Source organism: Neophocaena asiaeorientalis, unplaced genomic scaffold (genome assembly GCF_003031525.2).
Source record: "Neophocaena asiaeorientalis asiaeorientalis breed wild unplaced genomic scaffold, Neophocaena_asiaeorientalis_V1.1 scaffold469, whole genome shotgun sequence".
NCBI classification, from domain to species: domain Eukaryota; kingdom Metazoa; phylum Chordata; class Mammalia; order Artiodactyla; family Phocoenidae; genus Neophocaena; species Neophocaena asiaeorientalis.
In genome coordinates this window covers 132,531-154,244 of record NW_020172691.1, presented here as the reverse complement: position 1 = coordinate 154,244, position 21,714 = coordinate 132,531, and the positions used below count along the sequence as shown (strand labels likewise).

At 56.3% G+C, this 21,714-nt stretch overlaps 2 protein-coding genes across 6 annotated transcripts in view; one reads left to right on the top strand and one right to left on the bottom strand.

Moving 5' to 3' along the window:
• Positions 1-12,350, top strand: part of TLE2 (TLE family member 2, transcriptional corepressor) — a 40,803-nt gene extending 28,453 nt beyond the window's left edge. The window contains exons 8-19 of the mRNA XM_024739982.1: positions 1,146-1,253; positions 1,602-1,650; positions 2,141-2,289; positions 3,810-3,948; positions 4,783-4,943; positions 5,990-6,066; positions 6,834-7,083; positions 7,514-7,761; positions 7,891-8,038; positions 9,619-9,769; positions 10,572-10,648; positions 12,056-12,350. Of these exons, the coding sequence (XP_024595750.1) occupies positions 1,146-1,253; positions 1,602-1,650; positions 2,141-2,289; positions 3,810-3,948; positions 4,783-4,943; positions 5,990-6,066; positions 6,834-7,083; positions 7,514-7,761; positions 7,891-8,038; positions 9,619-9,769; positions 10,572-10,648; positions 12,056-12,163 (1,665 nt within the window). The 3' untranslated portion in view covers positions 12,164-12,350. The remainder of the gene's footprint in view (positions 1-1,145; positions 1,254-1,601; positions 1,651-2,140; positions 2,290-3,809; positions 3,949-4,782; positions 4,944-5,989; positions 6,067-6,833; positions 7,084-7,513; positions 7,762-7,890; positions 8,039-9,618; positions 9,770-10,571; positions 10,649-12,055) is intronic.
• A 1,810-nt stretch (positions 12,351-14,160) lies between these two features.
• TLE6 (TLE family member 6, subcortical maternal complex member) lies at positions 14,161-21,449 on the bottom strand. 5 transcript variants are annotated; one of them, XM_024740106.1, is made up of 13 exons: positions 21,413-21,432; positions 17,885-17,947; positions 17,519-17,798; positions 17,401-17,423; positions 17,048-17,108; positions 16,863-16,966; positions 16,739-16,776; positions 16,158-16,410; positions 15,809-16,059; positions 15,375-15,516; positions 14,808-14,958; positions 14,469-14,545; positions 14,161-14,308 (listed from the first exon to the last, which is right to left on the bottom strand). In XM_024740106.1, the coding sequence occupies exons 3-13, from the start codon at positions 17,685-17,687 to the stop codon at positions 14,204-14,206; spliced, it is 1,374 nt and encodes a 457-aa protein (XP_024595874.1). In that variant the 5' UTR covers positions 17,688-17,798; positions 17,885-17,947; positions 21,413-21,432; the 3' UTR covers positions 14,161-14,203. The 5 variants fall into 5 exon arrangements, with proteins under 5 accessions (XP_024595874.1, XP_024595873.1, XP_024595872.1 ...); XM_024740105.1 differs by lacking the exon at positions 21,413-21,432 and adding an exon at positions 20,691-20,720; XM_024740104.1 differs by lacking the exon at positions 21,413-21,432 and adding an exon at positions 20,671-20,717.
• Between the last annotated feature and the right edge of the window lie 265 nt (positions 21,450-21,714).

The window sequence follows — 21,714 nt, the reverse complement described above, 5'->3', positions numbered from 1 at the left end:
GGACGCGCAGGCCCAGCGGCCATGGCTCACGGGCCTAGCTGCTCCGCGGCATGTGGGATCTTCCCGGACCGGGTCATGAACCTGTGTCCCCTGCATCGGCGGACTCTCAACCACTGCGCCACTAGGGAAGCCCTAAACTTGTTTAATTTTGAAATCATTACAGATGCCCAGGAGGTTGCAAAGAAATGTACAAGGAGGTCCCATGCACCCCTCACCCAACGATAACATCTTGCAAAACTAAAATACCATATCAAAGCCAGGAAACAGACATGGGTGCAACCCACAGGGCTTATTCCCACTTCACGGTTTTACATGCACTCGTGTGTGTGTGTGTGTGTGTGTGTGTGTGTGTGTTTATGCAGTTTCAGTCACACGTTTAGCTTTGTGTAAACATCACTGTAAATTTTCTAGTAGGCACATTAAAAAAGTTGGGGCTTCCCTGGTGGTGCAGTGGTTGAGAGTCCGCCTGCCGATGCAGGGGACGCGGGTTCGTGCCCCGGTCCGGGAAGATCCCACATGCCGCGGAGCGGCTGGGCCCGTGAGCCATGGCCGCTGAGCCTGCGCGTCCGGAGCCTGTTGCTCCGCAACGGGAGAGGCCACAATGGTGAGAGGCCCGCGTATCGCGCAAAAAAAAAAAAAAAAAAAAAAAATTAAAAGTTAATCAGGTGAAATGAATTTCAATAGTAAATTTTATTTAACACAATGCATCTAAAATATTTCAACCTGTAATCAACATAAAACAGTGTGTTTTTTTGTTTTCGGGGTTTTTTTTTTGGAGCAGAGAAAGGTTTATTGCAGGGTCATGCAAGGAGACCTGCAAGGTTGGCTCATGCCCCCCACAAAACCCAAACTCCCAACATAAAACAGTTTTAATGGGATCTTTTCTGTTCTTTTTATTGTACTACGCCTCCAAGATCCGAATGCATTTTGCACTTAGAGCTCATCTCAGTTCACACTAGTGCCCCCCCCAGGGGACCCTGGGCGATGCCTGGGGACATTTGTGGTTGTCATGACCCCACTGAGTCTGCCCTCGGAAGGTCCCTTTTCCCAGATGGGAAGCTTGAGGCACAGATCCTAATAACAGTGATGGGGATCCTTGGTTTTGGCTGGACCAGGACGCAGTCTGGGGCCCTGTGTCTCTGCAGAGTGCATCCCCCTCACCCCCAGAGAGTGTGGCAGAAGAGGAGCGACCCAGCGGCCCGGGTGGCAATGGGAAGCAGAGAGCGGAGGAGAAGGATCTGTCGGGACCTTATGTGAGTGGGAGGCACACATGGACTGGGGTGGGCAGACAGTGTGGGAGGCGGACCAGCCTGAGAGATTGATTGCCCCTGTGGGTTGAGAGCTGGGAAGGAGGTAAGGATGCCTCCTGGTCTCTGGCTCTTCCCCCACTGCACAGAGGAGTAAAGTAAGGCCACACAGCACCTCCTGGGCACTCAGCTCCATCTCCTCCATTGAAGGATCCCCCCCTCCCCCCGGCCTCCCTTGTACTTGAGCAAATGAACCAAACCACAGAATCCCAGTCAAACCCTCCTGAAGAGATGTGAGGGGGCGTGGAGGCAGGAGCATGGCCAGGGTGAGCTCTCTCCCCCCTGTCCCTCCAGGAGAGTGATGAGGACAAGAGCGATTACAACCTGGTAGTGGACGAGGTGAGTCGGGGTCCAACCTCCTCCCACTCTGACCTCGGGACTAGGAGGTCTGGGCACAGAGCAGGCAGTGGGCTATCTGGGGAGTTGGGGGGCCCAGAGGGAGTGGGTGTCCTGGTGTTCCCCTCTCTATGGGATGGCTGGGATGGGGATGGCATGGGGCCAGGGGAAGTAGGAGAAACTGGGGCACCCCAGGCTGACCTCCTCTCCATAGCACAGGTGGGGAAACTGAGACCCAGAGAACCCTGGACGTGGGCAACGGAAGCGGCTTCAAGCCCTGGCTCACCGTGTCACTTTGGGAGAGTGACACCCCCTTCCCCGGCCTCACTTTTCCCCATCTGTTCAATGGGGGAAAACAAAACCAAGCCCATATATAGTCCTTGCTATGTGTGCTTATGTCATTTAACCCATTTTACGGATGAGTCCACCGAGGCTCAGGGAGGTTTCATAATCCTCCCAAGGTGAGTCCTAGGTGCCCAGTCTAGAGGTTGGGGTAGAACACGAGCAGGGTATCCCCTTCCCAGCAACCACCCCATGTGGAAAGGCACCCATCTGCATCCCTGCCCGTCGGGACCTGGTGGACAGTCCAGCCTCCTTGGCCTCCAGCCTTGGCTCACCGCTCCCCAGAACCAAGGAGCTCGTCTTGGTAAGGAGTAGGGGAAGCCTTGAAACTCATTTTATTCATCCTGGGGACCTGGAAAGAGATTCTACCACATTAGATGTGGAGTGATGAGAAATGAAACAGGCTGTTGTGGTCCAGAATTCCCTTAGTGATTATTTTGCTGCCTTCCTAAAAAACACCTCTACATTAGTCCAGTAATTTTTCCTAAGTGGACTTACTCTGTGGAACCTCAGTAAATCTGAAAAGGCAGCTTTGTAAATAATATTAAAAGGCAGCTCACCATCTTATGTGGAAACCAAGTATCTCTTGCAATAAATAGAAAATCTAGTGAAAATAAACAGAGTGAAACTATAGAATTGCTGGCTTGGCCAGGCTGATTCCAGCCCTGGGAGTGTTAAGGCCTTGGGGACACACCAGCCCCAACCTGAGATGTGGTCCCTGCAAGAAAAGATGATCCATATCAGAACAACTCTCTCCTTGGGCCTCATGATGTTTAATGCCAGCTGTATGGACCACCTAAAAGCACTCCCCCAGGCATTCTCAATTCAGCTCCTTTTGTCCCTGCCCCCAAATCTTCCCCAGACCCCTGCCCTGCCCTTACCAGGGAGACTGTGTCGGTTTCTAGGCCTCCCCTCCCAGCAGGTTGCTATGGCAACCGCCAAGGTTGGGGCTCCCATCGCATCTCTTGTGCCCTCCTCCCACTCCAAGGAGACAAAGAGGGGGAGGGGCAGCGCTGTTCTAATGGAGAAGGCCCCCCCGCCCCGGTCCCCACGTTGGCACCATCCACTCCCTGTCGTGGGTGTGTGAGTGTGACTGTCACAAAATGTGTGACCTTGTAAAGGAAGGATAGGGTGCAGCCCACACAAGACGAGGATGTGAAGTTTCTTGAAAGGCAAAGGAAGCGACGGCAGGAAGCCGAGACAGAGCTTGTTCCTCCGTGAAGGAGGTCCGGCTTCCCCTCTCCTCCAGGGTCCCCACGGGGACGGACAGCAGTGGGGGAGCTCCTCGTGGGGAGCAAGGGGGTGCCCAGCAGTACCGGGTGAGGGTCTTGCATCTGGGAGCATACTGTGGTCTCCTACTTCGAGAGCCCATCCTAGAGTTTGTTCCTTGGCCCTGAAGGATGCGCCAGCCTCTAACTTTGTGCATCGCCTTCTCTCGTGATCCCTGTGCGCCCACCATGACGCAGATGTAGGAATGTTCACCGCATCCCTTACCCTGTGGTTGCCCTGTGTACCTTATCACCCGCATGCGCAGTTCTCCCAAGATTGCCTGGGTTCCCGTGGGCACGCACGTGTGTGCACCCCGTGGGGTGGACGCTCAGGCGCCCACCTGGTGTTCCAATGCGTGCAGGGACACACGCCAGGGGAGCGGGCCCCATGCTCAGGAGGTCGGCTGTGGGGCCCGCTCCCCTGGTGTGTGTGTCCCTGCATGAGCCCTGGCCTGTTCCAGGTGTACTCCCTCCTCCAACTCACCTTCTGCCCAGATCCTTGGGCTGCGAGGCACCAGGTGCCTGGGGGTGTTCAGTGCTGCCCTCTCTCCCCCAGAACGATCTTCCTGCCGGCACCCCTGCCTCCAAGTCCTCAGAGTCCTCCCCGCCCCAGGACGCGTCCACCCCTGGGCCCAGCTCCGCCAGTCACCTCCGCCAGCTCGCGGCCAAGCCAGCACCTTCCACGGACAGTATTGGTGAGCACCTGCTGGTGCCTGCCAGGACAGGCCTCCTTTCCGGGGAGTTCTAAACAATGGTGGGGGGTGGGGGAGGCAGGACATGTGGATTCCAGCTGGGGCATTGCCTTGCCCTTTCCATGACTCAGAATAGACACTGCCTCACTCTGGGCCTCGGTTTCTTCATTGTCTTGGCCCAGACAAGGGAAACTGAGGCCCAGAGAGGGGAAGTGACTTCCTCTGGGGCTTCAGCCCAGTGCTGGAGAGACAAGCTTTGGAGTTGGACAGGCTTGGGTTTCAGGCCAGCTTTGGACACTCACCAGCTGTGTGACCTCGGGCAAGTGATTAACCTCTCTGAGCCCCACTTTCCCCATCATTAATATGAGGATGATAGTGCTCCTCTTTTCTGTCTTCTGGCCGGGCTTTGGCTGGTTCTGGAGTCCCAGAAAGAAACTAGCCCTGGAACTTGCCTTCAGGGAGCTCCCAGGTGGTGGGGGAGGAGACCCAGACCCCAAAATTCCCAGCTATGTGTGATCAGGGCTGGGGTGGAGGAAGGGACCCAAGATGGGCCAGGTTGGAGGCAAGGGGTGGAGTGGGGAGGCTCAAGGATGTTCCTGAGATGTTGCTGGACATTGAGTCTGGGTTTTGAAGGATGAGTAAGGATTCAATAACTGAAAAAGGAAAAGGAAAGGCTTGTTGGCCAGAGGGAACAGCAGCTGTAAATGTCTGGAGATAGGACAGGGTATGGTGGATGCTGGGCCAGAGCATGAGAGCCCCGGAGCTCCCCCAAGGCAGTGGAAGGCAGGATCTGGATCCAACGTGTCTGAAAATATGTCTTTGTCTCTTCTCTCTCAGCCCTGAGGAGTCCCCTGACCCTGTCCAGTCCCTTCACCACATCCTTCAGCCTGGGCTCCCACAGCGCCCTTAATGGGGACCTCTCTGTGCCCAGCTCCTACGTCAGCCTCCACCTGTCCCCCCAGGTCAGCGGCTCTGTGATGTATGGACGCTCCCCCATGGTGAGTCGTCAGGGTGGGAGATGCCAGGAGGTGTGAGCAGGGCCCAGGGGCTGGGAGGAGAAACCAGGTACACACCCAAAGACCAGGGAATTGGGAAAGGGAGGAAAGTCCTGGCCTGGCAAGTGCATGTGGGAAGATGATCTGAGGGTCTCAGTAGCCCCACAAGCTTAATACGAATAAGCACCTGTGACTGTGGAAGAAACAACTGTGATTATGTTGCGTTAAGAGAACCAGAGAACCTCAGCCATGGGATGTGAGGGTGTGCTTCAGCCTGGTGTGCAGTTGTTTGCCCTGATTTTTAAGGGACGTTGGGGATTCTGGTAGATTGTAGAGGAAGGACTACCCCAGGGAGAGGACTGGAAGTGATGTACCATGGGAAGGAGTTGAAGGAGAGGCATGAGACTCCTGAGCTGGTGCGTGGGCCCCAGAGGGCAGTACTGGGACAGATGCTTGCTAGAGTGAGCCATCCTGCAGTGGGTGTAGATGCCTCCAGAGGGAATAAAATGCCTGTCATTGGAGTTATTCAAGGCCTGAGGCTGGGTGGGCACTTGCAAGGGGTGTTGTAGAACAGAGGTCAGCAGTGTTTTCTGTAAAGGGCCAGATGGTGAGTATTTTTGGCCTTGCAGACCAGTTGATCCCTATCACAACTACTCAACTCTGCCTTCATAGCTCAAAAGCCACCACAGACAACATATACAGGAATGGCTGTGTGCCAATAAAACTTTATTTATGAAAACAAGCAGGGGGCTGGAGTTTGCTGACCCCTGTTCTGCACATTGGACAGAAGATTCATCAGGATCCTTCCACCTCTGGGGCCGTAGGATTCCCCAGCCAGAGACCTTGGGGTTCCCTCATGTGAAAGCCTCCACTTTCCCATCTGTAGGATGGGTAAAGGAAAGGGCATCTCCCCTTTCTTGGGGAGGGACTGATAAACAAATTGGGGGGGGGTGTTCTCTGATAGAGAGGAATATGGCAAGTGAGCATGGGAGAGGGCAGTTGTGGGTTTGAGTCATCCGCCCATGACACCCCCGTTGGCATTTTGGCAGATGGCATTCGAGTCTCATCCACATCTCCGAGGGTCGTCCATCTCTTCCTCCCTGCCCACCATCCCTGGGGGAAAGCCGTGAGTACCAGGGTGGGGCTCCCTGCCTCCTCTCAGGTGCTTACATTGTGGGGTGGGTGTTGGGCTTCCCTGCTGCCTTTCCAGAAAGTCTCTTCTGTAAGATCATCGGGGCTCCCGGAGTTGCTCTCTGTAGAGAGGGTTATGTAACAAGCAAAGCCTACACTAGTGGTTCTCAGCAGGGGGTAGATTTTGTGCTTCCTTACTGCCACCCCCCCAACCCCAAGACATTTAGTGATGTCTGGTGATATTTTTGGTTGTCACACCCAAGTGCTTCTAGCCTCTAGTGGGTGGGGGGCCAGGGATAATACTCAACACACTACAATGCACAGGACTGCCCCACCCCAGAGAATGACCCGGCCCCAAGATCAGTAAAACTTTCTGCCGTGACAGGAATGTTCTACACTTACAGCCGTCCAATCTGATTGCCATCAGCTGTCTGTGGCTTTTGAGCACTTGAAATGTGGTCCCTGCGACTGAGGAACTGAAATTTTAAATTTCTTTCAATTTAACTGGCCCTGTGGCTGGTGGCTGCTATTGGACTGCGTTCTCTGGAGCTCACAGGGCATCTTCCTGGATCCTCTGTTCCACGGAGATTCACTAGGTGCTTGCTTACCATGCACCAGGCCACGGCCGGACCCCTTCCTCTTCAGGATCACGCTGACCTTTGATCCTGGGGCCCCGTCCCTAAACGCATGGGGGCACAGGCAGGGGGGTGAGGGTGGGGAGGGTCCCGGCTCCCCGTGCGTCATGCCCCACCTCCCGTCCAGGGCGTACTCCTTCCATGTGTCTGCGGACGGGCAGATGCAGCCGGTGCCCTTCCCTTCTGACGCGCTGGTGGGCGCCGGCATCCCGCGGCACGCGCGGCAGCTGCACACGCTGGCGCACGGCGAGGTGGTCTGCGCGGTCACCATCAGCGGCACCACGCAGCATGTGTACACGGGCGGCAAGGGCTGTGTGAAGGTGTGGGACGTGGGCCAGCCGGGCGCCAAGACGCCAGTGGCTCAGCTGGACTGCCTGGTGAGGGCGGGGCGGAGCTTGCAGGCCAGCGGGGCGGGGCTTATAGGCCGACCCGGGCGGACCTTACAGGCCACCTAGGGGTGGGGCTATGGGCCAATGGGTGGAGTTTATAGGCCAACCAGGGTGGGGCTTGTTGGCCAATTTGGGGCAGAGCTCTTAGAGCACCCACAGGTGGAGATTATAGCCCAACAGGGTTGGGGCTTATGGGCCAGTGGGGTGGAGCTTATGGGCCAACCAGGGGCAGGATTTATAGGCCAATGAGGGTGGAACTTACAGTCCAACAGGATTGGAGATTAAGGCCAGTAGGGTGGCGCTTATAGGCCAACCAGGGGGCAGAGTTTACAGACCTACTGGGGTGGTTTTTTCAGCTGGGCTCTGGCAGGCATGGATCAGGGTGCTACCCCACGCCCTTGCTTCTCTCCCCTCCCAGAACCGGGACAACTACATTCGTTCCTGCAAGCTGCTGCCGGACGGCCGGAGTCTGATAGTGGGTGGTGAGGCCAGCACCTTGTCCATCTGGGACCTGGCGGCCCCTACCCCTCGCATCAAGGCGGAGCTGACCTCCTCGGCGCCCGCCTGCTACGCCCTGGCCGTCAGCCCCGACGCCAAGGTCTGCTTTTCCTGCTGCAGCGACGGCAACATCGTGGTCTGGGACCTGCAGAACCAGACCATGGTCAGGTGGGTGGCCGGTGCCCTGTGACCTCGGGCAAGCCCCTGCCGTCTCCCCTTTGTGCTGTGCGAGCGGCCTGGGAGGATGCTGGAACAGCACCTCCTCCAGGATGGACACCTGGGCCCTCCTTCCTCCAGGCAATTCCAGGGCCACACGGATGGGGCCAGCTGCATCGACATTTCTGATTACGGCACTCGGCTCTGGACAGGGGGCCTGGACAACACCGTGCGCTGCTGGGACCTGCGGGAGGGCCGCCAGCTGCAGCAGCATGACTTCAGCTCCCAGGTGCCGCACGGGATCTGGCAGAAGGGGGACACAAGCTCCAGGAATCCGGCCTCCCTTCCTCTCCCCCTGAGGCACCCACTTCCAGATGCCGGGCAGGACCAACTACCTGCTCTCTGTGCCCATCTTTCTTGTCCTTGAGACAAATTCACAGACCTTCCTCTTTAATTCTTCAAAGACAGCACAGGGAAGCACAAAGGAGCTGATTTGTATCAAGCTGTGGGGCTACTAAGACCCTCAGATCATCTTCCCAGATGCTCTTGCCAAGCCATTCCTCTGTTCCTTTGTCTCTTGCGTAGCTGGTTTCTCCTGCCAGCCTTCAACCCCTTGACCCTACTGAGAGCTCTTGACCACCTCCCCCCACCAGGACTCATCGTGGGGGAGCTGCTGACCCCAGGGGACAGATAGGAGCCGGACACAGAGAGGTCTCTATTGGGGGTGCTGTGGAAGGCCAGATTGAAGGATGTGGTGAAGGGGTTGGACAGAATCATGGGGCTCCCCAGGGCTGAGCAAAGAGTCAAGGACAGGTCTCCAGATACCCTGGACCCAGATCCTGTCTCCCATTGCCTTAGGGGCAGGTTGTGAGCTCCTTGGCCTGTTCTTTAAGACCTCTGTGCTCTAGTCTCACACACACCATGCCATGTGATACCTCTGGACCTCCCCACTTACAGTTCTCTCTGGCTGACATGCCTTTCCTTTCCTTTCTCCCATTGGTAAACTCCTACACATCCTTCAAAACCCATCTCCAGTTTGCCCCCTCCTTGAAATCTGGTGGGCACTAGCCCCCAAACTGTTTCTTTTTTTACCTTTTCTTTAGCTTGAAGCTTCCTTTGATAGGGAAATCAGGGGTGCAGGTGGGTATAGTTGTCCAGCCCGTGTCCCCAAAATTTAGATGGGTGGCATATGTATCTGGTGATCCCATGGTGAATATCTCCCATCCCACCGGGCCCTTCTTTATACAGGAACACTTCTATATGTCCAGGAACACGTGAAACCTTCCAGGCTTTGCTGTGAATTTATGGTTCTTTCCACACATGTCTCATTTGTCAGTAAGACTTTGAGAGGCTTAGGATGGGTCAGGGTCTTATGCCTCTCTGTGCAGCGCTGGGCATGGGGCACAGACTTATGTAGCCACCACGTACTTTCAAATCAAAGTAAAAATTGGTGTTGGCAAGTGGGGAAAGTTCCAAGTTGGGAGTCAGAAGGCCTGGTCTTTGATGGACTTGCTATATGACCTTGAGCTGGATGTGGCCTCAGCTTCCCTTCCACCATCTGCTAAAGGGGAGCTACCGTCCTTGCTGGCTTCGCCTGCTGCCTCCCTCCCTCCCTCCCAGAGCTGTTGTGCGTTCAGAGCAGATAATGGATATGAGGCCCCAGGGTTCCGTGTAATTCTGATTAATATTAATGATTCAACACGCAGTTGCCTGCTGTGCTCCAGGCCCAGGGCCAGCTGCTTCTCCACGTGGGAGCTGCAGCGGGAGAGTGTTGGACATCTCCCCTCCCCGCCCTGGCCCCCCAGCTCTGGGCATCCCCCCCACATCCCAAGGGGTTTTTCATCTCCTGTCTTCCCTCTTCACCCCCAGATTTTCTCCCTGGGCCACTGCCCCAACCAGGACTGGCTGGCGGTTGGCATGGAGAGCAGCAACGTGGAGATCCTGCACGTCCGAAAGCCCGAGAAATACCAGCTGCATCTTCATGAGAGCTGTGTGCTCTCCCTCAAATTTGCCTCCTGTGGTGTGTGTCTGCCGGTCTGGGGTGGGGACTCCGGGGTGCTGGGGCAGGGTTGCCAAAACACAACCACAACAAAAAAAACCCACGACAGAAAAAGAGGATCCCTGGTTTAATTTGAATCTTAGGTAAACAGCAGTCATTCCTTACTTGTCCCATTCTAAGTATTGCATAGGACATACTCTAAAGGACAAAGAATTAGTTAGCATAAGTAAGTAGATCCCAAGTATTTTGTGGGACCTACTTAGCTAAACAACACATAATTTATTAGCATAAGTATGTCCCTCAAATACGTGGGACATACTTATACTAAAAAGCAACTAATGTGTTAGTGCAGATATATCTCAAATATTGCATGGGATATACTTACACTAAAATTTTTATTTTTATTTTTTTTTAGTATAGATATGTCCCAAGTATTTCATGGAACTTACATATACTTAAAAAAAAACCCGAACAAACAGACAATGTACTATATGGGACCCACCGGTACTAAAAATGATGTGTGGTTGATCTCGGATTCAGATGTAACTGGGCACCCTGTTTTTATCTGGCAACGTTCTCCTGGGGCTCCCCCTTCTTGAAGGCCAGTTGGAGTCCTTTGAGGCCTTGGCTTCAGTATCTGGAATGTGGCGGGGAAGCTCGAGCATCAGCTAAGGGGCCTCCTGTCCCCCAGAGACGGGCAGAGGTGTGAGAAAGGGAGCGAGAAGAGAGGCCAGACCAGGCTGCCCCGACTCTGCCCGCAGCCCCCAGCCCTGGCTTCCTCCAGTCTGCCCCCCTCCTGAACTCCCTGCCCTCCTTCCCCCAGGACGGTGGTTCGTGAGCACCGGCAAAGACAACCTGCTCAATGCCTGGAGGACGCCGTATGGAGCCAGCATCTTCCAGGTACTTCGCGTCTGAGGTCCCCAGCCCCGCAGGACACCAGGTGCCTGGGGACCCAGTGGGGATTGAACAGGGAAGTGTCCCCACCAGCCACGAGCTACTAAAGCAGAGCGGTCAGCCCGAGGGCCACATCTGTGCACAGCCTGTTTTTGTTTTTAATTGTGATAAAATGTATATAAAAGTTGCCATTTTAACCATTTGTAAGCGCACAGCTCAGCGGCACTAAGCACATTCACACTGTCGCGCAACCATCCCCACCATCCATCCCCAGAACTTTCTCATCTTCCCAGACTGAAACTCTGTCCCCATCAAATACTGACTCTCCATCCCCTCCCCCAGCCCCTGGCCCCCACCGTCTACTTCCTGTCTCTATGGATTTGATGACTCATATGAGTGGGATCACACAAGATTTATCCTTTTGTGTCTGGCTTCTCTCACTGAGCGTCATGTTCCCAAGGTCCATGAACGTTGTAGCAGGTGTCAGAATCTCCTTCCCTTTTAAGGCTAATATTCCACTGTATGGATGGACCACATTGTGTTTATCCATCACCTGTCGATGGACACTAGGGTTGTTTCCACTTTTTGGCTGCTGTGAACATTCATGTACAAGTTCTCGTGTGCATGCATGTTTTCATTTCTCCTGGGCAGATATCTTGGAGTGGAATTGCTGATAATTGTTTAATCTTTGGAGAAACTGCCAGACCGTTTTCCAAATTTTCTGTTCCCACTAGCAGAGTGTGAGAGTTCCGATTTCTCCCCATCCTCAACAACACTTGTTCTGTTGTCTTTCTTATAGCCATCCTGCTGGATGTGGAGTGGTTTTTACATTTTTTAAAGGGTTGTAAAAGAAAAAGGAGATGATGTAACACAGACTGATTTGGTCTCTGGACCTATGGCCAGAGCGCATTTGGACTTAAATGAGCTTTCAGGTCAAAGCCTAAAAATTTACTATTGGCCCCTTTACAGAAAAAGTTTGCAGAGCGCTGGTGTAGGTCATCCTGCTGTGAGCTCAGCCCTCTGCTGTGCTGTGTGGCCTCATGCTTGGTGCACACCCTCTCTGAGCTTCCCAGGAAAGGGCAGTTCTCCTGTTCCAGAGAACCGAGGTCTCACTCTTCCCAGGAGCATTGTCACCTGTCCAGAGGCTCAGCTCCAAAGGACCTTTCTCTGGAAAATGTGTCACCCTCCTTCCCTCCCCCCTGCTAGGCTCCCCACACTGATAGGACTCCCCTGAGTCCTATCTTGGGCCCAGCCTGGACCACAGATTCACCCTTGTGGGCAGTCTCCTTGCCTCTTTGCTCTGAACTTGCAGGTGGTCGGGAGCACGAACCAGACCGTGCTGGCCTTGGCCGTGCTGGCCTTGGCCGTGCCTCACTCTCCCTTCTCTCTCCCCCTTCCCCTTCCTGTCAACAGTCCAAGGAGTCATCCTCCGTGCTGAGCTGTGACATCTCCGGGAATAACAAGTACATCGTGACAGGCTCTGGGGACAAGAAGGCCACCGTGTATGAGGTGGTCTACTGAGACACCACTCTTCCTGCACCCCTGGCCTAACTCCTGAGGGAGAGGCATCCAGGACCGCCTCTCCAGTCCTACTCTGAGCACTAAATCTCATCTGCTCTCTGGCTGACCCCCTTACGTCCTCCCCTGCTGGATGTGGGACCAGATGTGCAGGGGGACTTTGGGGAAATAAATGTATTTATCACAACCACCTTTCTGTCTTGGGCTGAGGAGCCAGGAACCTTTGCTCTTTCTGGGCACTGTTCCGGAGGGAAGGCCACTTGCTGGCTGTGTCAGCCTCTTTTTCCTCACCTGGACACTGAAGGAATTCATTCTGCATGAAATGCTGAGGGGTCGACCACAGGAAATGGGTGTTGTCTTGGGCAGTGTGGCTTCCATTGTGCCATGTAACAAACAGCCCCCAGATCTCAGTTGGTTGAAACAATAGATGTTTATTTCTCACCCATGCCCCTGTGGCAGGTGGGGCTCGACTCCAAGCAGACACTCAGGGCTCCAGGTGGAGGTTTTACCACCTCAGTGTGTAGCTTTTGAGGCCAACGTAGCAGGGGGGATGCTTTTACATCCTTGGCCCCAAAGCTTCACCTATCTGCTCTACTGCCAGCCTGTGGGACAGACTCACCCCAAGACCCTGCCCACGTACAGAGCGTTAGGGAATATGGTAGAGCACGAAGGTATTTGGGGTGCAGTCATGTTTCCTTTGAGACTCAGTGATAATTCCTAAGAGCCTGGCACACGGTGCCCAGCCCACGGTCAGGTGCTGAGCGGAGGTCACAGTCCCAGAGGAGGTGACAGCAAAGAGAAGAGCTAAAGGAGGAGAAACAGCCATTTGGAAGAGTGATGGAAGGATGTGCTGGGAACAGAAGGAACAGCATGTGCGAAGGCTCAGAGGTAAAGAGCTTGGCCGTTGTGGAAGTCAGGAGAGCAGGGACGTGGGGTTTCCTCCTCAGCTTCAGATCAGGCTTAAGCAGAGAAAGTCCGTGCAAATGTGAGCTAGATTTTGGGAGAGGCCGGTGGGGGTGGTGAAGCCATCAGAGCTGGGTTCTGGAAGTTCACAGGGGCTGCCACGAGGACCATGGGTTAGAGGGGTCTGGGGGGCAAAGTAGGGCTGCTGCTGGGAAACTTGTGGAGGGAGGTGGCAGGGTCGCTGCCGGAAACAGTCATGCCCAGGGGGTTTCTGAAGGCATGGGATGGAGATAGGATAATTCTCCAGTTAGGGAGACCAGACCCGTTGATGCCACCTGGGACGCTGCTCATCCCAGAGGGGCGGGGTGAGCAAATGGTGATTTCAGAGCCCTAATGAGAAGGTGGAAAAGTGCTGGCCAGCAAGAGCCACCCCTGTAAACTAGTCTTCCCCTCGGCACAGCTGACACTGGCTGCATAAAATTCTTGGTTGTGGGGCCGTCCCAGGCATTGTGGGGTGTTAAGCAGCATCCCTGGCCCCCAACCGCTCAAGGCCAGGAGCCCTCCCAGTCGTGACAAACCACGTTTGTCCCCAGATGTGGCCCAGTGTCCCCTGGGGGTCAGACTCACCCCCAGGTGAGAAGCACTGATCTAACGGGACACAGGTAACTTGGAAAGGACTGAGGGCCCCATCCCTGGGACTGTGCAGGCAGGGCTGGGAAACATCTCTCCATGACATCAGATGAGCTCAGTGGAGCAGAAAGAAGGGCTCCAGGCAATTCCCTGGTGGTCCAGTGGTTAGGACTTCATGCTTTCACTGCCGTGGCCCAGGTTCCATCCCAGGTTGGGGAACTAAGATCCCACATGCTGCGTGGCGTGGCCAAAAACAAAAAAGAAAAAAAAAAAAAGAAGGGCTCTACGTCCAGTTCCCCCGACGGCAAGGGTCAGTGGCTCTGATCCGATTCTCAGGGAATGTGGACTCAAAAGGCTCAGAGACCCAGGCTGGAAAAGTCCTTCCAAATCTCCACAAGACGACCAGGGGACAGGATGCAGCACTGCATCCGTGCTTTTTCCAAATGCTTTATTACACGTGACAAAGATCATAGGTCCAGTTGTGCTCACCCCACCCGCCCTGGCGAGCCCTCAGTACGTGATCTGGTACACTGAGGCGTGGTCCCTGGACCCCGTGGCGATCAGGTGGTTGCTGGGAGACACGTCGCAGCACATGACGGAGGACGTCTCAGGTACCTGGAAGAGTTGGGGAGCAGAGCGACGGGGTTCACCCATCCTTGCCCTTAACATCTGCCCATAGATTCAAACGTGGTCCCTGGGTGGGGGCGGGGGGTCTCTGCATTTGGACCCCCGGGCTCAGCCCAATGAATGCCGCCCACCTGCCCCACCCCCGTACCTGGACCACTGTGGTCCCCATGGGCATGCTGAAGACGCTGACCAGGTTGTCCGTCCCCACGCTCACCCACCACTGGCCTGGGAGAAGGCAGAGGGGGGTCCGGTCATAGGGAAAGCTGGCAGCTGAGGGCTGGACCCCTGGGGATCTGGGAAACAGGGAGCCCCCCACCTCCCTCACATCCCTGCGGAGAGCATCACTCAGGGCGGTTCCTGCTGATGAAGGCCTTGGGGGGGTCAGGAAGGGTCAGAAAGGGCTGGGTGGAGTCAGTCTTAGTGAGGCAGGGCCCCGTGGGAGGCTGGGGACCACGGCAGACTCCCCGCCGCGATCCTGGCCACTCACCCAGCGGGGAGAACTTGAGACCGAGGATGGTGCCGTCCTTACATCCCACCATGTGCTTCTGGCCCCCAAGGCTGGGCTGCAGCCACTGCTGGCCATTGGCTGTGCCCACCAGCACCCAGTCCTCCCAGGGGCTGGGGGACAGGCTCATTATCTGGGGAGAAGGCAGCAGGAAAACATTGTCCAGGTCCCAGCGGGGCCCGAGAGGTGGCAGGAGCACAGGGACCCATCCCCGGGGCTGACTGCCTGCCCGCTTCCTGATTGTGAGACCCCCAGAAAGCAACTTCACATATCCGGCCTTGGCTGGCTCATCTGCAAGATGGGTGTGGTCCTCTCTACTTTGTGGGATTATCACAGAGACTCAATGAGAATAGGAACCCCTGATACAGAGTACGAAAGCATCCAATGTCATCTGGGCAACTGGGGAAGATGTAGCTAAGGACCCCTCTCTTCAGAGCATCACTGAGACCTGAGGTACCACTCACCCCTGCCCTTCCTGCCAGCTTCCACCTCCTTCAGTCCACAGCCCAGCTGCTACGTGGCCAAGCAGGCCCCATCCCAGCTGCACACCTGAGACTCAAACTGGTATTCCTGGGGCTCCCCAGTGGTCCTCAGGTCCCAGCACCGCAGGCAGGCGTCCAGACCCCCTGTCCAGACGTGCTGGTCTTTGACAGCGATGCTCTTGGCACCGTTCAGGTGACCCAGCAGGTCCCTGGCCAGGAGAGGCATTGGAAGGGAGGTCAGGGCTGAAACTCTAAGCTTTGGGCCCCTGAGGACACCCCCCTCCAATCACACCCGGGTGATAGATGGGGAAACTGAGGCAGGCAAGAAGTACCACAACTGGGCTTCAAGGACCCAGCCACAGTTTGAACCTGGGTCTTCAACTCTCAAATGCAAGAGTTCTTTAGGGAAAGGGGCTTTGGCCTTGAGACTGCTGGGTCCCTACTCAGGGATCCAGGTGGGAAGCGGCCCTCAGGGTGGCCCCGCCCACCCCTGGGCCACACCTGACCACGCTCTGGTTCCGCAGGTCCCAGATCCTGACACTGCCATCGGTGAAACCGGCAAAGGCCAGGTTGTCCTCAGGGCTGGCGGCCAGGGCCTGGCAGGTGAGGCCCGCACAGGGCAGCTCCGCTCTCACGTACAGGGAAGGTGCTGTCAGGTCCCACAGGCTCACGCTGGTCAGGTTGTGGCCACCCGTCAGCAGGGCCGTGCTGTTTGAGAACAGCAAGCAAGTGCGCAGGTAGGCCCCCTGGGTCTGGGGTGGGCAAAGCCTGGGGTGAGCTTCCTCCCCTGCAGGGTGGGGGGCTCTCCCTGCTCCCACAAGCTCCGCCCCAGAGCCAGCCCTACCCTCACCTGTACACGCAGGTAGCTCTCTGGAAACTTGGCCTCCACCACCTGGCTGACCAGGCTCCACACCTTGACGCCACCCCTGCCACAGGTGAAGGCGTGCCGCGTGAAGCTGCTGACGGCCGTGGCCAGCACGGGCTCCCCATGTTCTAGCCTCCGTATCTTCTCCACTCTGTGTGGCACGGCCAGCTTCTTGGACTGCCAGGGCAAGGCATCAGGCCTATTCCACGTGTTTTCAAAGTCCTCAGGGTCCCAGCATCTTGGGAGAGGAGCCCGCCTGTGAGCCTCTCTGCCCGGAGCAGGGCACCTATCAAGCCCCAGAGGGGCTTCGTTCTTTGTCAGATTTGGAGTTCTCTCAGGCCTCATTTCTCCACGGCACTCTATATCCTCCCAGGTTCTACCCACACCCCTCCAAGTATTCTCCTTCTCCCACGACCAAACACTGCTCCCTTCTGCCTGACATGTTTTGCCCTATCCCAGCAAACTCCTACTCATCCTTCAAGGTCCTAACCATTATGTCCCTTCCTCCAGGAACCCTTCTCACCCCCACATCTGGGCTCCCAACCACAAGGTTGGGACATACTTACATGGGCTTCAGAAATTGATAGGTTTTTACAGGAAGCTCCTGCGGGTGGATGAGGTCACAGCTGAGTCACATTCTCCTCCCGCCCCAGCCCCCCACAGCCTTTGTGTAGGGTGCGGGGGTCTCACCTGGGCCATGTGGGAGAACACCCCCTCTCCTACAGTGCCCAGTCCTGTGCTTCCCTTTCGGGAGCCCTCAGAGGAGTTGGGGGAGGGCGTAGCTGGGCTGAGAACTGGGCAGAGAAAAGAGTGGATCAGTGGCAGGTGTGGCTCCCCTCCCCCAGGGCGGGCTGCCCTCCTCCCACCAGGATTACCCAAAGTGTCCTTGGGGAGCAGTTTCACTCCCAAGTATCGTGGTGCTGGCTCCTGGCTTTCCTGCCCGCGGGAATTGGGGAGATCAGTTCAGACCAAAGGACCTGACCAGGGTTGGTCTGAGAACTGGAACACGGCAGGCGGGCCCAGGCAGTGTGGACAGGATGCTCCAACTGCCTGAAGTCCCATCCTCCCGTCCAGGCGGAGCTGCAGACAGGCTCAGGTCCTCTGAGGGTATCCAAGGGCTGAGGGTGGGGGAGGCATGCCAATCCCACAGGCATCTAGAGGTCAAAGCCAGGGGGCCCAGCCAGGACAAAGCCCACCCTTCCAGGTACCGAGGATTCCAGTTACTTACCTGGCCTGGCGCCTGCTCTGTCGCTATGACAACAGAAGGGGATGAGGGGGAGTTCAACCGGTGCTGTCCCTCCACGCGGCCTGATTCCCCACTTCCCCTCACCCTCAGGGAGACTCACTCCTGCGTCTTGGGCGCTCCTGGGTCCCAGTAAAAATCTGCCAGAGCTGCTGTGTCAGAACATCCTGCCAAAACCGGGGCTCCGAGTCCCAGGATGGCCGCATGTCTAGCTGGTGGACTGTGTCCACTCCGGGGGTCTGCTGGAGCCAGTCGGATGACCTCGTGGCCATGATGTCTTCGAAGTCTGGTCCCTGGAGACTGGAGGGCTGTGGGGTCTTGGCCTCTGGGTGCTGGGGGTCCCGGTTGGGCTGCTCACTGGGGAACTCCTGGTTTCCCTGGTGCTGTAAGCACAGGGTCGTGAGGGACACGAGGATGTACCCTTTGCCCCAAGCCTATCCCCACCCTACTCAAGGACCCAGGAACCTACCTCCCCCAGCTGGAAGCCCAGGGATTGGTTGCAGGTCTCCACTATCTGTAGGAAGTTTTCTGCCTGGAAGGGGAACGTCATCCCAGCTAAAGCTTCATTAAAGGACAGCCCTGGGTGCGAATTCCTTCCTACAAGTCAGTTTCCCTGTTCACAAAGTGAGGCTACACCCTTGAACGTTTTTGGGTGGATTCATGATCACCTAGCAAAAAGCAAGCTCTCGGTACCCAGAGGCCACCCTTGGCTGCGGGTGACAAAATTGAGCCCTAATGACCAGTCACCAGTATAATACGGTCGCAAGTCAAGTCAGATCTGGGTTCGCATCCCAGCTGCTTTTCTTGGGATGTTTGGAAACAAAAGCCTGAATGCCACCCCCTTGCTTAAAATGGTTTCAAGAAGCAAAGCCGTCTGTACACATGTCCCCCTTATGGGGATGACATTTGAAGCTGCTGAAACACTGCAAAGATCCTAAGAAACCAATGGTTACCTCTTGGGGAGCAGGGCTGGCGACGGGGAAGTTAGGGGCCCTGGTGGGAGGGTCACTTATTTTATATTTAAAATCAAGCCACGTGGCTGCTACCGATTCCAGATTTAAGTGAACAGTTTCTGTGGTCATGGAAGGCACCCTAAATTTTCTTTTTCTCCCTCCCAGCAGGCTGCCCATCTGTTCCTTTAGGACAGGCTCCCTCCTATGGCACGTCCTACTGCTTTTCTCAAGAGCATTTATCTGGCCCAGGTACCAGATTTGTGTTTAACCTCTCCTTCCTCAAGACTGTACCTCCCTGCACAGCGGCTACTGGCTGCAGGTCACTATTTAAATATAAAGTTAAGTTTAATTAAAAATGCGATCCCTCCTGTCCCACGGGCCACATTTCAAGGGCTCAGCAGCCACGTGGGGCTGGGGGCTGCCAGAGTGGACGGCGAGGCACGAACCTAGAATGTGCCTGGCAGCCAGCTGAGGACACAGACCACGCAAGACACGACCTGCCAGTACTGCCAGGAATTCGCTGTGAGGAGACCCACCTTCTCGGCCCGATAAGGGGCTCTACGGGAATGTGCAGCTATATTTAGTCCAGATGGACTAAATACAGTGATATGAGGAATGTTCTAGACCCGCCAGCTAAGGTTGAATACTTGAAACGTGGACGGTGCCACTTGATTGCCAATTAAAGTGTAAATAGCCACGTGTGTCCCGTGGCTACTGCAGAGGGTGACACGGATTTAGTCTTGGGCCTCTGGCTTTGGAGGCAGTGCCGTGGGCCTTCCGAATGCACGTGCACCTCCATGGTGGATGCCAAGAAGCTGTCTGGCCCAGAGCGAATTCCAAAATCCTGGGGAAATATTGTGATTCACAGAAAGAAACAATTGCTAAGGAACGTGGCATAAGGCCTGTGGCTGTCAGTTCTGTGGAACGGGCACCGCTGGCGTTCCCATTCTGCGGATGAGAAAACTGAGGCTCAGGGCATCAAAGTCAATTTCCTAAAGTCAGGACACCTGGGGCCCAGCAGTGTTTCCCTGCCTCCACTGGCAGCCTGGTCCCACCCCCTGCCCCTCGCCGGTTGGGGTAGGGGGTGGGGCGAGCAGGATGGTGGAGGGAGAGGCTGGAATGGAGGACCCCCTCCCTGAGCTCTGGGCGCTCCAGGTGGCTGCCTCCTAGGGTGGCGGGGGATGGATTCCCCAGCTGGGCCTCCCAGCAGCACGAGGCCCAGGGGAGCCTTCCCCAATCCTCCCTGGCTCCTTAATGCACAATTTACTGGCACTTTAATGCACTCAGCATGAAAAGTGCTGCTGCCCCCTGCCTGCATGCGGGTCCTCCCTGGGGAGAGCTGTGTGCAGGCGGGCCGCGGAGCCGGGGGCGTTGCCACTGCTGCTGCTCAGGATTTTAAATACACAGCAAGGAGGCTGGGAGACAAGGAACAGGAAACAGGGGAGGGGGAGGTGGTCCCTGTGAAACCACAAGTCAGCTAGGGATCACCACCTGGGGCCTTCTGTTGGGGGAGGAGGGTGCTTAGGGGCGACCCTCCTGGGTCCTCCTCATCCCCTTACATCTTATTTATTTTTTTTGGCAGCACCCCATGGCATGCAGGACTCCCCCGACCAGGGATCATCGATCCTGTGTCCCCTGCAGTGGAAGTACGGAGTCCTAACCACTGCACCACCAAGGAATTCCTCCCCTTATGTCTTGATACTCAGCACATGCTGTCAGTTTCCTGACACATCCACACTCTGACTGCTTCTCACCACCGAACTGGCTTGGTGACCAGCCTCCCGCACCTGGATGGTCCAACTGGACCCCAACTCCTATCCTGGCCCCCAAATATCCATCCTCCTCAAAGCAGCCACCAGAGGGCGCAAGTGAGCATCTGAGTCAGGCCCCGCCCCTCCTCTGCCCACAGCCCTCCAGGGTCCCACCTCCCTGGGGGTAAAAGCCAGAGTCCTCCCTGCGGCCCACAAGGCCCTGCACGACCTGCCGCGACCCCTCCCTGCCCTCCCCTCCTCCCTCTCTCCCCCTCGCTCACTCTGCTCCAGACACACGGGCCTCCTTGCTGTTCCTCCAATGACCCAGGCCTGGTCCTGCCCCAGGGCCTTTGCACAGGCTGTGCCCTCTGCCCGGTTTACTCCTTCCAGACATCTACACTCCCTCTCTGATCTCCTTCAAGAGTCTGCCCAAATGTCACCTTCTCAGCGAGCCTTCCCTGACCACCCTGAATTGTAACCCATTCCCACCTTGGTTCCCCCCACGTCGCCTTGGGCTGCTCAATTCCACCCCCGCCTTGCCCAGCCCTCACCATCTGACACTTCTGTTTACCAGGCTCCTCTCACCCCAAGGGCAGCGGTTTGTCTGTGTTCTCCTTTGCTATTTCCCTGGCGCCTACAACTGCACTTGGCAAGGAGGTGATGGATACATATCTGTTGAATGAATAACCGTGTTCTGGTTGCTTCCTGCCCCACCCCGCCCCCGCCTCTGGATCTGTCTTTCCCTGTTCCCTGAGCTACCCACCCCAGGCCCCACTAAGTCGCAGACACAGCCCTGGCCCTCTGCCAGTCACATCTGGCACAGGCAGAAAGTCCTGCCAGCACCCAGGAGAAAGGGGCCAGGTGGCGGGAGGACAGGCGGGGTGGAAGCCATGCTCAGCCTGGGCAAGGCTCCCCGTGCTGGGAGCAGGGCCCCCAGTGCAGGCCTGTCCCTCCCCCCACCCCCGAGTGTGAGCCAGGCCCTTGGGAACCTCAGACACATGGAGACCGCATCCGGCCATGCCTGGCACATAAAAGCCCCTTCCTAGCACAGGCAACTAACCTGCGATGTGCTGACAGGCCCCTGGCCTCCTCCAGGCACGCGGGGACCCGCGAGCAGGACAGGAGGGAAGAGGCTCAGGACCAGAGATGCACTCCTGAGATGTGGGGGATCCACTGATACCCTGGGGATTCCACTTTGGGCCCCGCCCCCTCTGCCCCCAGCCCTCCAGGGCTCCCACCTCCCTCAGGGGGAAAAGCTCAAGTCCACCTCCGCGGCCCACAAGGCCCATTCACCTGCTTGTGATGTTCCTGGAGCCCCTGCCGGATCTCCTGGAACTGCAAAGGAACAACAGCGGTCACACTGGGAGCTGGTCAATGGAAGTGGGCAAGAGTGCAGAACTGAAATGCTGTGCATGTTTCTCCCCAGCTGTATGACCCTGGGCAAGTCATGCTACCTCTCTGGTCCCTGCTCTCATCAAATGGGATACTGCCTACCATACTCAGAGTAGGAAGTAATTAGGGAGACCCCTGGTTTTCATTCTAGGTATGAAGTGGAGGTCAAAGAGGGGCACAACCTGCCCTTGCTCCCTCCCTGC